Source organism: Macaca mulatta, chromosome 12 (genome assembly GCF_049350105.2).
Source record: "Macaca mulatta isolate MMU2019108-1 chromosome 12, T2T-MMU8v2.0, whole genome shotgun sequence".
In the NCBI taxonomy this organism is placed as follows: domain Eukaryota; kingdom Metazoa; phylum Chordata; class Mammalia; order Primates; family Cercopithecidae; genus Macaca; species Macaca mulatta.
The window spans coordinates 138455001-138468807 of NC_133417.1; the positions used below are offsets into that span (position 1 = coordinate 138455001).

The 13807-nt window shown below is 51.1% G+C and overlaps 1 protein-coding gene across 2 annotated transcripts in view; it reads left to right on the top strand.

Annotated features, from left to right (window-relative positions):
• The window catches only part of INPP5D (inositol polyphosphate-5-phosphatase D), a 152179-nt gene that overhangs the window by 121061 nt on the left and 17311 nt on the right, over nt 1-13807 (top strand). For both annotated transcript variants that reach the window (XM_028831241.2, XM_028831242.2), the window contains 5 exons: nt 119-200; nt 5256-5345; nt 7577-7690; nt 9016-9098; nt 13302-13389. In XM_028831241.2, the coding sequence (XP_028687074.2) occupies nt 119-200; nt 5256-5345; nt 7577-7690; nt 9016-9098; nt 13302-13389 (457 nt within the window). The remainder of the gene's footprint in view (nt 1-118; nt 201-5255; nt 5346-7576; nt 7691-9015; nt 9099-13301; nt 13390-13807) is intronic.

Sequence of the window (13807 nt, forward strand, 5' to 3'; positions counted from 1 at the left end):
AATAAAAAGCCAACAGCCGATTAATTTGAGGATTACAGAGGCCACCAGTTAGTCTTTTCTTCTACTGATTGAAACATAATAAGAGGCATTTTACAAAGCCTGTGACTTTGATTTGCAGATGAAGTACAACTTGCCTTCCTGGTGCGACCGAGTCCTCTGGAAGTCTTATCCCCTGGTGCACGTGGTGTGTCAGTCTTATGGTGAGTCCAAACACTGGGGAAAGCAGACCAGGATCAGAGAGGGCAGTTTAGGGCAGTTGCTGGGAGGTGCAACTGCCCTAAAATCTAAGGGCTTCAATCTGTTGATGTGTCAAAGGGAGGAATTCACTGTAACCCTAATCAGGCAACCTGGAAATGTTGATGCATCCCCGCCTGTCTTGGGCTGTCACCTAATCAATATCCCCTGCTTTGGGAGACGTTTGAGTTATGGAGCACTTTTTTTCTTTTTTAGATAGAGTCTCGTTCTATCACCCAGGCTGGAGTACAATGGCGTGATCTCATCTGACCACAACCTCCGCCTCCTGGGTTCAAGCGATTCTCGTGCCTCAGCCTCCCCAAGCAGCTGGGATTACAGGCTCCCACCACCATGCCTGGCTAATTTTTGTATTTTTAGTAGATACGGATTTTGCCACGTTGGCCAGGCTGGATGCGAACTCCTGACCTCAAGTGATCAGCCCGCCTCAACCTCCCAGAGTGCGGAGATTACAGGCGTGAGCCACTGCGGCCGACCTGGAGCACTTTTTTAAAAATTCAATTTTATTTCTTTAGAAAAGAACGTATTAAGTTTGAACCATATGAAAGTGTTTTTGTAGGTCAGAAATAGTCAGTTATTGGAAATTCATATGGCACAAGTATATACATATATATATTTGGGGAAGTTTAACAATAAATTGAGTTAAATTGATTTTTAAAAGGCATAATATGTAATATTAAAATAAATAATTATGGAATAAATTATAAAAACAATTAAGAAATAACTGTTAGCCAGGCACTGTGCCACGCACCTATAGTCTCAGCTACTCAAGAGGCTGAGGTGGGAGGATCGCTTGAGCCCAGTAGTTCAAAACCAGCTTGGGCAACATAGACCCTACCTCTGAAAAAAATGAAAGAAAAAAATGACTGTTAACTCTTGACCCTCAAAGGTGCACTGAAGGAGTTCTTAATTGCCTGAATGCTTATTCTGAAAAGCTACTGATTAGTTCCCATTACTTACAAAGCGAGACCTTAGAAATCCACAGAACAGAGTTGCTTTGAACACTTCACTGACTGAGAATTGTGGTATTATTTTTATTTATTTATTGAGCTGGAGTCTCTCTCAGTCGCCCAGGCCAGAGTGCAGTGGCTAAATCTCGGCTCCCTGCAACCTTTGCCTCCCGGGTTCAAGTGATTCTCCTGCCTCAGACTCCCAAGTAGCCGGGATATCAGGCATGCAGCATCATGCCTGGCTAATTTTTGTATTTTTAGTAGAGATGGGGTTACATCATGTTGGTCAGGCTGGTCTCAAACTCCTGACTTCAAGTGATCCACCCGCCTCAGGCTCCCCAGGTGCTGGGATTACAGGACTGAGCCACTGCACCAGGCCCAGTGATATTATTTTTAAAACACTGCAAATTCTCAATGTCCCTAAAGGAGGGCCACCCTGGTCCTTGGAGCGAGGAGAGGGGCGGGGGAATCCTGCTGCTGCCCAGTGGCCACCTTCGTGGCTCCCACCTTCTCTGGGGACTGGCAAATTTGGTCTCACAAATTTAACTCTGGTCCTATACATTGAACTGACTTCCATTCCTGTGCATGTCTCCTCCGGCTGCCCAGAAGAGCCCAGAGCAGCTACCCTGAAATAGTTTAACACACGCTCCCTGCATTCCTTGCTGAAGGAATGAGCTCTGTCTCCCAGAAGTGACGTCACTAGACGAACTTCACACAACACCTTTAGATGTGTGGGAAGGCAACCTGCCCTCACAGTGACGGCCGGGGCATTGTTCCAGCTTCCAAAGCTCAAAGTGACCGAGTCCTACCCTCTGCCTGCAGCCTCCTCACTTGTGCATTCCCTCCCCCGCACCCCTCGGACTCTCCAGGCCTGTCACTCCTTCCCAGCCACACGCAGGGTCTCCCCTGTCAATGCTGTCCTTCCCACATCCTGCAGCTCCGCGCGTCCTGCCAATTCTTATCTCAACCATCTGCCTGCTTCAGCCAGCCTCTGCCGAGTCAGGAGATAGGGGAGACTTGTAGAATTACCACTTACTGTTTTGCACCTAAACTTGGCATTCAAAACTGCTCGACAGTGGAGGCTTTAGAGAAAGAGGGAGATCAGTCCGGAAGTGGCAATGAGGAGTGGGAAGGACACCCTTTGTCCCCACCTCTGGGCCCGGAATATGAGGGCTGGGGAGCAAAACAAGCCTCACCAGAGAGGCAGCAGTGTCTTCCGGGGGAGGGCCGGGTTTGGGGGGTGATGGGAAGATTAAAGATACAGGGAATTTTGCTAATGATATTTCATGGAGTGCCAGAGGGCTCAGTGGAAATGTTTAATGAGTTGGGGTTGAGGGAAGGCAAGAAGTTGGAAAAGAAAAGTGAGTGGATGTTCAGAGCTCAGTAAACGGGGGTGACCTGGGAGCCTTAGTCTTCTCATGGCAATTAATGTAGCCAGGGGTTACATTACATTACAATGTAATTACAATGTAATCAGCTGTCTACTGCTTATCAAACTTCTGACAAAGGAGGAGGAAGAGGCAGAACAGGTCACTTGCCTTCCAAGATGGCAGGACTTACTCCAAAGGTACAGTAGTTAAAAACAGTGTAACATTAACCAGGGATGGAAAAATTAAAGATAAGAACAAGAGAGACCCATGCATATATAGACCACAAACTGTCCTAAAACTCACTGACTTAAAGCAAACAATTATTTGCTTGCGAGTCTCTGGGCTAGGCTGAATTTGGACTGCTCACCTCTGCTCTAGTTGGTGTCATCTGGGCACACTCAGGGAGGAGCCCATCAGATCTGGGGTGGGCTGGCTGTCAGCAGGCATGGGGTGGTACTCATCATCCAGCAGGCCAGTGCAGGCTGCTTTGCTTCCTGGTCTCAGGGTTCCTAGCTGCAAGTCTCACCAATGGAAATTCTTCTTAAGGCTTCGTTGGCCTCAGGTTTACTAAGGTCCCATTGGCCAAAGAAAGTCACATGGCCAGGCCCAGACTCATGGTGGGAGGGGACCACAGAGAATGTGGTTACTGGGAGGAGGACTGGGTTTTTGAGGGTCACTCATCTTATAGTCCACCTCCGAGCTTAAGTGCACACTGTAGTACCATTGCTATTATGTTCAGTACATATCTGAAATATTCTGAGAATACTTAAAAAAAAATCTTGCTTGTCAACCCATTAAATTCTCCCTGGAACACCCCTCCTCCACTACCACTGCAAACCTGTACCCCAGTGCTCAGCCTGACTCCCCACCTCCATCCCTCCATCCTCCTGCCTCACATAGCACTGGACCTCACTGATTTCTTCCCGCTCATGTCCAGTTTTTTGTTTTTGTTTGGTTTTGTTTTTTTGAGACACTCTTGTTCTGTCATCCAGGCTGGAGAGCAGTGGCACCATCTTGGCTCACTGCAATGTCAGCCTCCCAGGTTCAAGTGATTCTCCACCTCAGCCTCCCAAGCAGCTGGGATTACAAGTGCGCACCACCACGCCAGGCTAATTTTTGTATTTTTAGTAGAGACAGTGTTTTGCCATGTTGGCCAGGCTGGTCTTGAATACCTGGCCTCAAGTGATCCGCCCACCTCGGCCTCCCAAAGTGCTGGGATTACAGGCGTGAGCCACCACGCTCTGCCTCGTGTCCAGATTTTAGGCTGATGTCCTCGCATCTTCCTCCCTCCTCTCTCAGAGAAGGGGTAGCCTCCTCTTTCTTTCCTGCCTAGCCTTTGCCCCTAGACCCTTGACTCCATCTTTTCCTCCTCTACTACCAACCAGTGCCCCCACTCCCCTCCTCCTCTCCTGTCCCTTTCTCTGTTCTGTCTTGTAGTTTCCATGTGTTTCTCTGGTGATCCTTAGTAAGTGAGCTTTTTTCTTTTCATGTTTATTAGCCATTTATATTTTTTGGTGCATTTTCTGTCCATATCCTTTGGTTGGTTGAGCGGTGGAGTGTTTATCTTTTTCTTGCTGATTTGTAAACGCTTTCTAGAAAAGGGTACCAAGTCTGTTTTATCACCTTCTTGGTCTCCTTTGCTGGCAGTTTTTCCTTTGCCCGCCCATTCATGGTTGGCGTGCCTTGGAATTCTGTCCTCATCTCTTCTCATCTTTCATGTGAAAGCCCAAACACACTAATGTCTTCCGCTTCCACTTAATCCCAAGACTCCACATCCAAAGACATATCTCCAGCCTTGAGTGACCACTTCCTGCCAGGCATCTCCAACGGGCTATCTTGAAAGAACTGTCTTTCTAGAACTGTCCTCTTTCTCTTGCCCCCTCCCAAAGTGCTCTGTTGCCTCCCTTCTCACCCCAGTGCCAAGCTCCTTAACAGAGTTTTCTACACTTGGCATCATCCGCTCTCTCCTGGTTCTACAAGGCATCGTGGGATGGAGAAGGTGTCCCGTCTCTCCCACTGATGAGCTGAGTGGCCTTCAGTCCCCTTCCCACCCCGTGTTTGGGGCTCCTCATCAATAAAATAAAGTGAGCCAGGCGCGGTGGCTCGTGTCTGTAATCCCAGCACTTGGGAGGCTGAGGCGGGTGGATCACCTGAGGTCAGGAGTTCAAGACCAGCCTGGCCAACATGTCGAAACCTCATCTCTATAAAAAACACAAAGATTGGCTGGGTGTGGTGGCACGCACCTGTAATCCCAGCTACTCGGGTGGCTGAGGCATGAGAATTGCTTGAGCCTGGGAGGTGGAGGTTGCAGTGAGCTGAGATCGCGCCACTGCACTCCAGCCTGGGCAACAGAGCGAGACTCTGTCTCAAAAATAAATAAATAAATAATATGATTAGACCAGAAAAATCTCCATGGTTCACACTCCCTAATCAATTCAAAAAGTCATAGGTATTTAGGAAAAATGAGCACAGGCTTCTTTTATCCATGGAGGAGGCAGTGTCCACACTGTCTTCCACTGAACCCTTTAAGCATTTCAGTGGAAGGACAACAGGACAGCAGGTGTAAAACCTTCGCACTTCTGGAGGGCTCCATAACTAAAGTTTCTGCTTTAGGGTTGCCGTCCTTGGCCTGACCAGAAGGGCTTCTCCTTCCCTGCTGAAAAATGCCTTCCCTCCCCTGCAGGCAGTACCAGCGACATCATGACCAGTGACCACAGCCCTGTCTTTGCCACGTTTGAGGCAGGAGTCACTTCCCAGTTTGTCTCCAAGAACGGTAAGCAAAGGACGGTGTCTGTTTCTCTGTTTTCCTCAATGACAAGGAGTGTTGGGAGCTTGTCTTCGGGTAACAGTCAGCGGTCTGCATTAGAGGAAGGCTCATTTTCCCAGTCAAGTCCACAGTATCAGTCAGTTTCTTCATGTCCCAGCCACAGCACAATTTCAGTCCGGAGAATTTACTCGCTCTGCTAGGCAAATATGTCAGCCTTTTGAGCCTCAGTTTTAGTCTGAAAACATGGGTAAATCAGTGTTTACCAAGGTGTGGCCTGAAGACAATTATCGGGGTGGGGTGGGAGGAGGGGGCAGGGGACATGAATAAGCATTTGTTAGTAATGCCTTTATTTTAACATGTTTTAAATTTATGTCTTCTGTTTAAGGCAAGCACCATTGTTTTTCCATTTAGTGTTGTGATATACCTTATTCAGCTACACTTAATTTTAAAAAGTGAGTCTATTTAGAGAAAATATTAAGTAAAGAGTAATACAGGTGCGTGGTAGGCAGAGATGGTAAAAATCGTTAAGATGGCATGCAGGGCCGAGCGCAGTGGCTCAAGCCTGTAATCCCAGCACTTTGGGAGGCCGAGACGGGCGGATCACGAGGTCAGGAGATCGAGACCATCCTGTCTAACCTGGTGAAACCCCGTCTCTACTAAAAAATACAAAAAACTAGCTGAGCGAGGTGGCGGGCGCCTGTAGTCCCAGCTACTCGGGAGGCTGAGGCAGGAGAATGGCGTGAACCCGGGAGGCGGAGCTTGCAGTGAGCTCAGATCCGGCCACTGCACTTCAGCCTGGGCGACAGAGCCAGACTCCGTCTCAAATAAAAAAAAACAAAAACAAACAAACAAAAAAGATGGCATGCAGATGACTGAGTTTTGGGAAACACCACAGTAAATAATATTTAGATTTGCAGGTAATTTTTCAAATAATCCAGCCCAGCCCTGGTTGCCAGGCTACCCTCGTCCCAGCTGGGCCAAGTGTTCTCTGTAATGTGTCCATCCAGCCCTTGGCCTAAGTGACCAGGGAGCCATGTTGTCTCTGCCCAGTCACTGCCTCCACGGTCAGTCCAGTGGTCACTGGGCTCCTTTAGGAAAACTGAACATAGGGGACCCAAATACAAGGAAAGACCATCTTGCTCTGTGTCCTTCATACCCTGGGGGACACACATGAGGCCAGAGCACCATCTTCCTGGGATGCTTTTCTCCATCCTATTGTATCTAACATCCACAGCCCCGGAAATGTGACCTCCCTTCTCCACCCAAGCCTTGACCCACCATTGTGTTTCCTTCCTAAGTCTGGCCACTGTGCTTTTCTAGAATCTTCCTAGTCCTTAGGCTGGACCTCTTCCCCGACTTCCACCCATCTCTCCTTTCTCTGAGCTCCTGCAGCCCTGAAGGGGTTGTCCTTGCCACCTCCTCCTCTATTCCAGGGTAGGGCATCCTCAGTGTCGGGCTGGGCTTCCCTCCACGGCGGCTCAGTACCCAGCAGATGCTCGAAAACACTGATCACAGGAATTGAGCATTGACAGGGCATCTACCTAAGCAGAGCCTGGACTGGGCACTGTGGGGTTTGGAAAGAGAAAGGAAAGAAGGAAGGAAGGATGTGAGGGATGGAGGAAGGAAAGATTTGTTCATGGTCTCAGAACAAGTCTCTGTTCTGTGGCTCAAAATGTATATGAAAGGATAGAACACTTGTTTAAAAGCAGCTTAAGGATGCTTGCAAAAGCATCATCTAAATTAATACAGTTGCAGGCAAGTTAACTCTGTACAAATGAGCTTACGGAGCCCAGAGTAAGGAGCGGGGATCACTGGGCCTGAGGGAGAAAGAGCTGCTAGCCCTCATCATCTGAACTCAGCAACAGCATTAATTTGGGTATTGAGCAACCCAGCCATTCTACAAAGTCTTTTTGCCGGAACTAGCTGGGAGCCTGAAATAGTGGGGGTATTGCCTGAGGTCACACAGCTTTAATGACAGAGCTGAAATGAGGTGCGGACTCCTGGGACTCTGCGTCTTTCTGCCCCGCTCTCTGCCCTGGCCAGCTTATGATACATCAGAGAGGTTGAGGATGCTCGGGTGGGTGCTGGATTTCGCTGTAGCTTTAGTTCTCCTCCCAGTAAACTCCCTCCTTCCTGGGACCCTGAGAAGGAGCTCAGTACGTGGCATGAGAACTAATTGGAAATGCTCCATCTCCAGGCACATTGTGGAACTGAGTCCCCGTTCTCCCCTGTTCCAGGTCCTGGGACTGTCGACAGCCAAGGACAGATTGAGTTTCTCAGGTGCTACGCCACATTGAAGACCAAGTCCCAGACCAAATTCTACCTGGAGTTCCACTCGAGCTGCTTGGAGAGTAAGTGGCTGCTGAGCTACCTTCTGGGCGGAGCTGGCCGGAGCCTTCTTATAAACGTCTTTTGTACTTGGCACTTTGCCCCATTTCTCCTCTCCCTGGAAAAGACTCACAAAGCGGATCAGAGAAGTGGGGCTGCAGGTGGATGGCTCAAGGGGACACTCAGTTACTGCCAAGGGTCCCCCTGTGGCCTGTGCAGCCCTAGGGGCAGGGATGGCCATGAATGTACTGACCTCTCAGTCCCTTGTAGGTGGCAGGCAGGGTCCAATCCCTGCCCCTGAGGGTGGACTGTGACCCGCTCGAGGTTCCCTGCAAGCTGGGGCTCTGACTCAGCCAGAGAGCATTGGGCCCAGGTCCAGACCTCAGAGAGCCAGTGTGAGGGCTGGAGCTGTCGCTGCCTGTTGTCGCCCTGGCTCCTCTTGCTCTTTGGAGATCGTGGCGTCTTTCTCAGGGGGTCTGCAGCGTCCGAAAGCAAGCAGGAGATGGACAGGCTCCCCTGAGCCAGCGGCATTTAGCACAAACTGTGTTTAGGAAACACCCTTTCCAGGTGACATTTCTAGGCATGTTGTCTAAAGCTGTTTCACGGCCAGGGAAGAGCTGCGTGTATCCAGCCCTCTTCACTGAGATGGTCTGCATAGTGGTCGGGGGAGGAATAGGGGACATCAACTCCACAAAAGGGCATTTTGTGAGGGCCTGGCTGGGATGCTTCCAGAAATCAGGAAGAAGCGTGTGCTGCCAGTTCTGCCCCTCTGGTCCCTACCTCCTTCTCCAACTCAGCCGGGCCCGGGCCTGGTGCTAGAGCGGCCTTTGCCACTGAGTCCCCAAGCCCCAGTTCACCCAGCAGGGTCAAAGCGGTTCGAAAAATGATGAAGATTTTTGTGCGGGTGGTTTTAATAAACTATCAAGACACTTGCATACATTTCTATGGAAACAGCATATTAGGAAGCTTAAATTAGAATTTCAAAAGGCTGCTATCTTGAGTGGCGTGGGACGAGCTGTCAAGTTTCCTAATCTTTTTGCCTGTGATGTGATGATTTCTTTGTTGCCTGGTTTGTTGCAAAGAGGAACTGAAAAGGAGGGGAATCTCTTTGATTTTCCTAAAAATAATTAGACCATGTTGGCAAATGACCAGTCCCTGAACAAAAACAGAATCCCCGGCAGGCCTGACTCCTAAATGATGCTGAGGCCCCGAGATTTAAAAAAAAAAAAAAAAAAAAAAAAAAAGGGCGAGAGCACATCTTCCTCGGTCTGGGTGGGGTGACCAGGGAGTCTTTTCTGTCTGGTTCTTGCTCTGTTTTCTGAAAACCAGCCTTCTTGTCCTCCAACAGGTTTCGTCAAGAGTCAGGAAGGAGAAAATGAAGAAGGAAGTGAGGGGGAGCTGGTGGTGAAGTTTGGTGAGACCCTTCCAAAGGTAATTCTAGAGCAAGGCATTCCCCAAAAGAAGATTTGCATTTGCTAGGCCGGGAGCACCAGCCAGCGGCAGAGCTATGGCCAGGCCTGACCAGAGGGGGCAGAAATCTCATAGACCGAATGCGGAAAGAGGCCCCTCTAGGAGCAAGCTCTCGCTCGCGGTGGTTCATGACATGCTTTGCAGCAGTCGGTATGTGGCCTCATTATTCCTAAATGGTTTCAGTTCCCCTAAAGGATCACAGAAGGGATCTAGAGGTCAGCTCATCTAACCACATGATTTTGCAAAGAAGGAAAATCAGGTGCAGGGCCAAGCGCTGTTTGTTCATGGCCTCATGGCTGCGGTAACACACCTAGGATGCAACTCCAAGACTCCAATACCCGCTTTGATGCTTGTTTTCCTATTCAGTGCTGGTTCATAGAATTGAGTACAGAGAGGCATAGAGAGGGGTCTGTTGGCTGCTAATCATACACTTGTGAACACACGAAGTACTTGACATGTCTGTGACCCTGCAAGAGCAGAGGGTGGAATTGAAAACACTCAACCAAACTTTAGTGGGAACACAGTCTTCTTTGCTATAGAAAAAATGGTTTTCTGGCCTGGTGTGGCTCACACATGTAATCCCAGCACTTGGGAAGCCAAGGCGGGGGGATTGCTTGAGCCCAGAAGTTCAAGACCAGCCTGGGAAACACAGTGACACCCCATCTCTACAAAAAAAAAAAAATCATTTTTTTTTTGCTTTTCTTTTTTTTTTTTTGAGACAGAGTCTTGCTCTGTCGCCCAGGCTGGAGTGCAGTGGCATGATCTTGGCTCACTGCAACCTCGACCACCCAGGTTCAAGCGATTTTCCTGCCTCACCCTCCTGAGTAGCTTGGACTACAGGTGTGCACCACCACACCCAGCTAATGTTTGTATTTTTAGTAGAGATGGGGTTTCCCCATGTTGGCCACACTGGTTTCAAACTCCTGACCTCAAGTGATCCACTGGTCTCGGCCTCCCAAAGTGCAGGGATTAGAGGTATGAGCCACCGCACCCAGCCTAAAATTTTTTTTTTTTTTTAACTAGCCAGACATGATGGCGCATGCCTGTAGTCCTAGCTGCTCTGGAGGCTGAGGCGGGAGGATAACCTGAGCCTAGGAGATCCAGGCTGCACTAAGCTATGATCATGCCAGTGTACTCCAGCCTGGGTGATGCAGTGAGACCCTGTCTCTATTTTTTTTTTTTTAATGCTTTTCTACTGAATCTGCTTTTGTAGTGCTAAATTGACAGTGGAGGTGTCGGGTGTCATCGAGTACAAGCTAAGGAGCTTAGTGGTTGTTCATGCTGGGTGGGAAGTGAGTTTCTTTTTCATGCCGCGAGGGAGGGGTGGAATGGAGAGGAGTCCCAGGCCAGGCAGATCCATCACAGGAGGTGGGGCATCTTGGGGGCTGCCCTCGGAGGTTCCCTCGGAGGTGACACTGGAGGTGAATTTTAAAGGACAGGTGGAGGGACCCATTCTCTCCTGAGACTGGGGTAGGATGTAGGCAGGTTTCAGGAGGCTGGACCCACACTGGCATTAACCTTTGATTGGAACCAACTCTCAGGCCATGTAAAAAAGCCACATCATCTGAGGAGCAGCGGCTGACCTGAACTCCAGATTCCCCCCACTGCGGCCCAATTCCAAATTACTCAGAGGCCGCGGCCAGCTCACGTGGCTCTGACTGGGGTCTCCCACTGAGGCCCCAGAAGAGCTGTCAGAAGGCCCTGTTCTGGGGCTGTCTTCAGGCCCCTTAGTCATGGGGGCTCTGGGCTCCAAGGAGACATTTCTGCCTCACCCGGCCCAAGCCCCTCCTCCTGCTCTTCCTCCCTGGCTGCTTCCAGGCAGGGCCTGAACAGTAGTTTCCTCCTTTGGTGAAGCTGGAAAAGAGAGCAGCACCCCATTCCCCAACACGTTCACCCCCCTGTCCAGCTCAGGGACCCCCTAGGGCACCCTGTCTTCCTCCACTCCCCACATCCTCACAGCCACCAAGTCCTGCTGTTCCTCTTGCCTCTGTCCCCCTGCCCCCTCCCAGGGGGTCCACCTTTCCTGTCTCCTGCCTCTTGCTGAGGCATCCTGAACGCTGATGGATCTTTCTGGAATGCCTATCTGATCCTGGCGTCCCCCTCTTTATCCAGTCGACTTCCTGTTGCCCAGTGGGCTAAGCAGCCTCATCTGCTGTTCCCACAGGACTGCAGGAGCCTTCACTGTCTCCTGCTCCCTGAACCCCCGTCCCACCCCTGTTGCCTGGCAGCCTCCTCTGTTCACCCTGTAAATCTCTGCCATGGCCCCCTAGATAGTCCTCCTCCCTGCCACCCCCTGCCAGGGTGGTGGTGTCCCACAGAGACATTTGTTGTTCAGATGTCTGTCACCCCACTCCCACTGCATCCCAGGGAGGACCTGGTCTTCCTCCTGCATCCGAGGCCCCCAGCTCTGGCCCTGGGTCTAACTTAGAGCCAGGCATCACCTCGTGCCAGGAGCCAAGTGATGATTGGTGCAGCCGTGGAACCCTGGAGTGCCCAGAGCTCCACTGCAATTTCCAATCATCTGTTCTGGAACTTTTTTTTTTTGAGACTGAGTCTCGCTCTGTTGCCCAGGCTGGAGTACAGTGGTGCCAAATCGGCTCACTGCAACCTCCGCCTCCCAGGTTCAAGTGGTTCTCCTGCCTCGGCCTCCCAAGTAGCTGAGATTACAGGTACACACCACCACGCCTCGCTAATTTTTGTATCTTTTAGTAGAGACAGGGTTTCACCATGTTGGCCAGGCTGGTCTTGAACTCCTGACCTCAAGTGATCTGCCCGCCTCGGCCTCCCAAAGTGCCGTGATTATAGGCATGAGCCACTGTGCTCGGCCTGGAACTTTCTGAATGGAGATGTAGTGAGTCTGCCCTGTTGGCCAACATGGTGCCCAGAGCCCTGTACCAGAGCTTTTTGGTGTCTGGAAAGGAAGGGAGGGAATCCCTAGAACAAAGTATCACCTTTTTATTTGGCCCTTCTGTATGGGAGTCATCGTGAGGAACAGCCCCACATCTGAAAAAGTCATAAATCTGAAAAGTCATAACTTGTAGCAGATGAGGAGCTAGTGTGCGTGTGATGCTTCTCCCTGCGCTCGCCCGGACACAGCCCCCACTGGTGAGGTCCGAGGCTCCCCCAGCATTGTGCAAAGCCTGCTAGCAGCACCCCCCGCCACCGGCCAGGCCAGCAGGGCCTCTGGGGGAGCTGGCAGTCCCCGGTTCTGGAAACGTGCTCACAGATGGAATGTGGGAGTCTGTGTCTGTCATTCGCTGAGCCACACCCCTAACAATCTGTAGGACATTCCAGGCCCAGCTGGGGGCTCTGCCATGATGGACACAGAGGCTGTGTCCTCCCCAGATAGGCGCAAGCCAGATAGGGGCAGGGCTGGGATGTAGCCACAGTCCTGGGGGCCAAGGAGAAGGTGTGTGCTCTGTGCGGGGAGCCTGGTGCAGGGTGGAGTGCAGGGGTCATTCCAGACCTGGTGCCTGGCCCCACTTGTCCGTCAGCCTGCATCCTCCTCCATGACTCTGGCCTAGGGATGGGAAGGAACGCGGGCAATGGATGGGGCCCATTTGGGGTCAGGCCTTCTTTTTTTTTTTTTTTTTTTTTTTTTGAGACGGAGTCTCGCTGTGTCTCCCAGGCTGGAGTGCAGTGGCGTGATCTCGGCTCACTGCAAACTCCGCCTCCCGGGTTCACGCCATTCTCCCGCCTCAGCCTCCCAAGTAGCTGAGACTACAGGTGCCCGCCACCACGCCCGGCTAGTTTTTTGTATTTTTAGTAGAGACAGGGTTTCACCATGTTAGCCAGGATAGTCTCGATCTCCTGACCTCGTGATCCACCCGCCTCGGCCTCCCAAAGTGCTGGGATTACAGGCTTGAGCCACCGCGCCCGGCCAAGGGGTCAGGCCTTCTTGCTGGGACCTGGGAGCCAGCTCAGTTTAGGAGGCCTGGGGTGCAGTGTGGAGGTAAAGGGGACAGGGAAGGAAGCTAACCCCCACCTTGCTGGACAGGGTGTATGTGAAAGCTATACCCCACCTGCTCTGTTGGGTATGGACAGCAGAGATTTGGATCTGATGACTAAGAACACCTTTCGTCATCCTTATCCACCTGTACACCCACCTGTCCCCTCACCTGTCCCTTGCCCGTCAACTCCAGTCCTGTGCCCTTCTCTCTGCAGCTGAAGCCCATTATCTCTGACCCTGAGTACCTGCTAGACCAGCACATCCTCATCAGCATCAAGTCCTCTGACAGCGACGAATCCTATGGTAAGGGTCTGTGGACAGGTGCCACACCTGCCAGTGAGCTGGCGGCCTGTGATGTAGCATCACCTTCAGGGAGAGCCCACCTGGCACTTCCGGTCATAGGCTCCTGCCTCTCCTTTCCCCATCCCAGGGCTGCTAGTGGGACTGTCATCACTAAGTCATCCTTCCCTCCCGACTAGGCTTCTGGGCAGGACAGCCAGCAGTGGCAACCCCTTCCACGTATTGAGCCTTCCCTATGTGTGAGATCTGTGCCAGGCACTTTCCAGTATTATGTGATGCAATCTTGACAAGACCTTACTGTTCTCCGACAAGTAAACAGAGGCTCAGAAAGATCAAGTGATTTGCCCAAGTCACACAGGTAGTGGTGGCTGTGCCCTCATTTGAACCCAGGTCTGCCTGCCCTTCTCTGCTTCTCATGTGT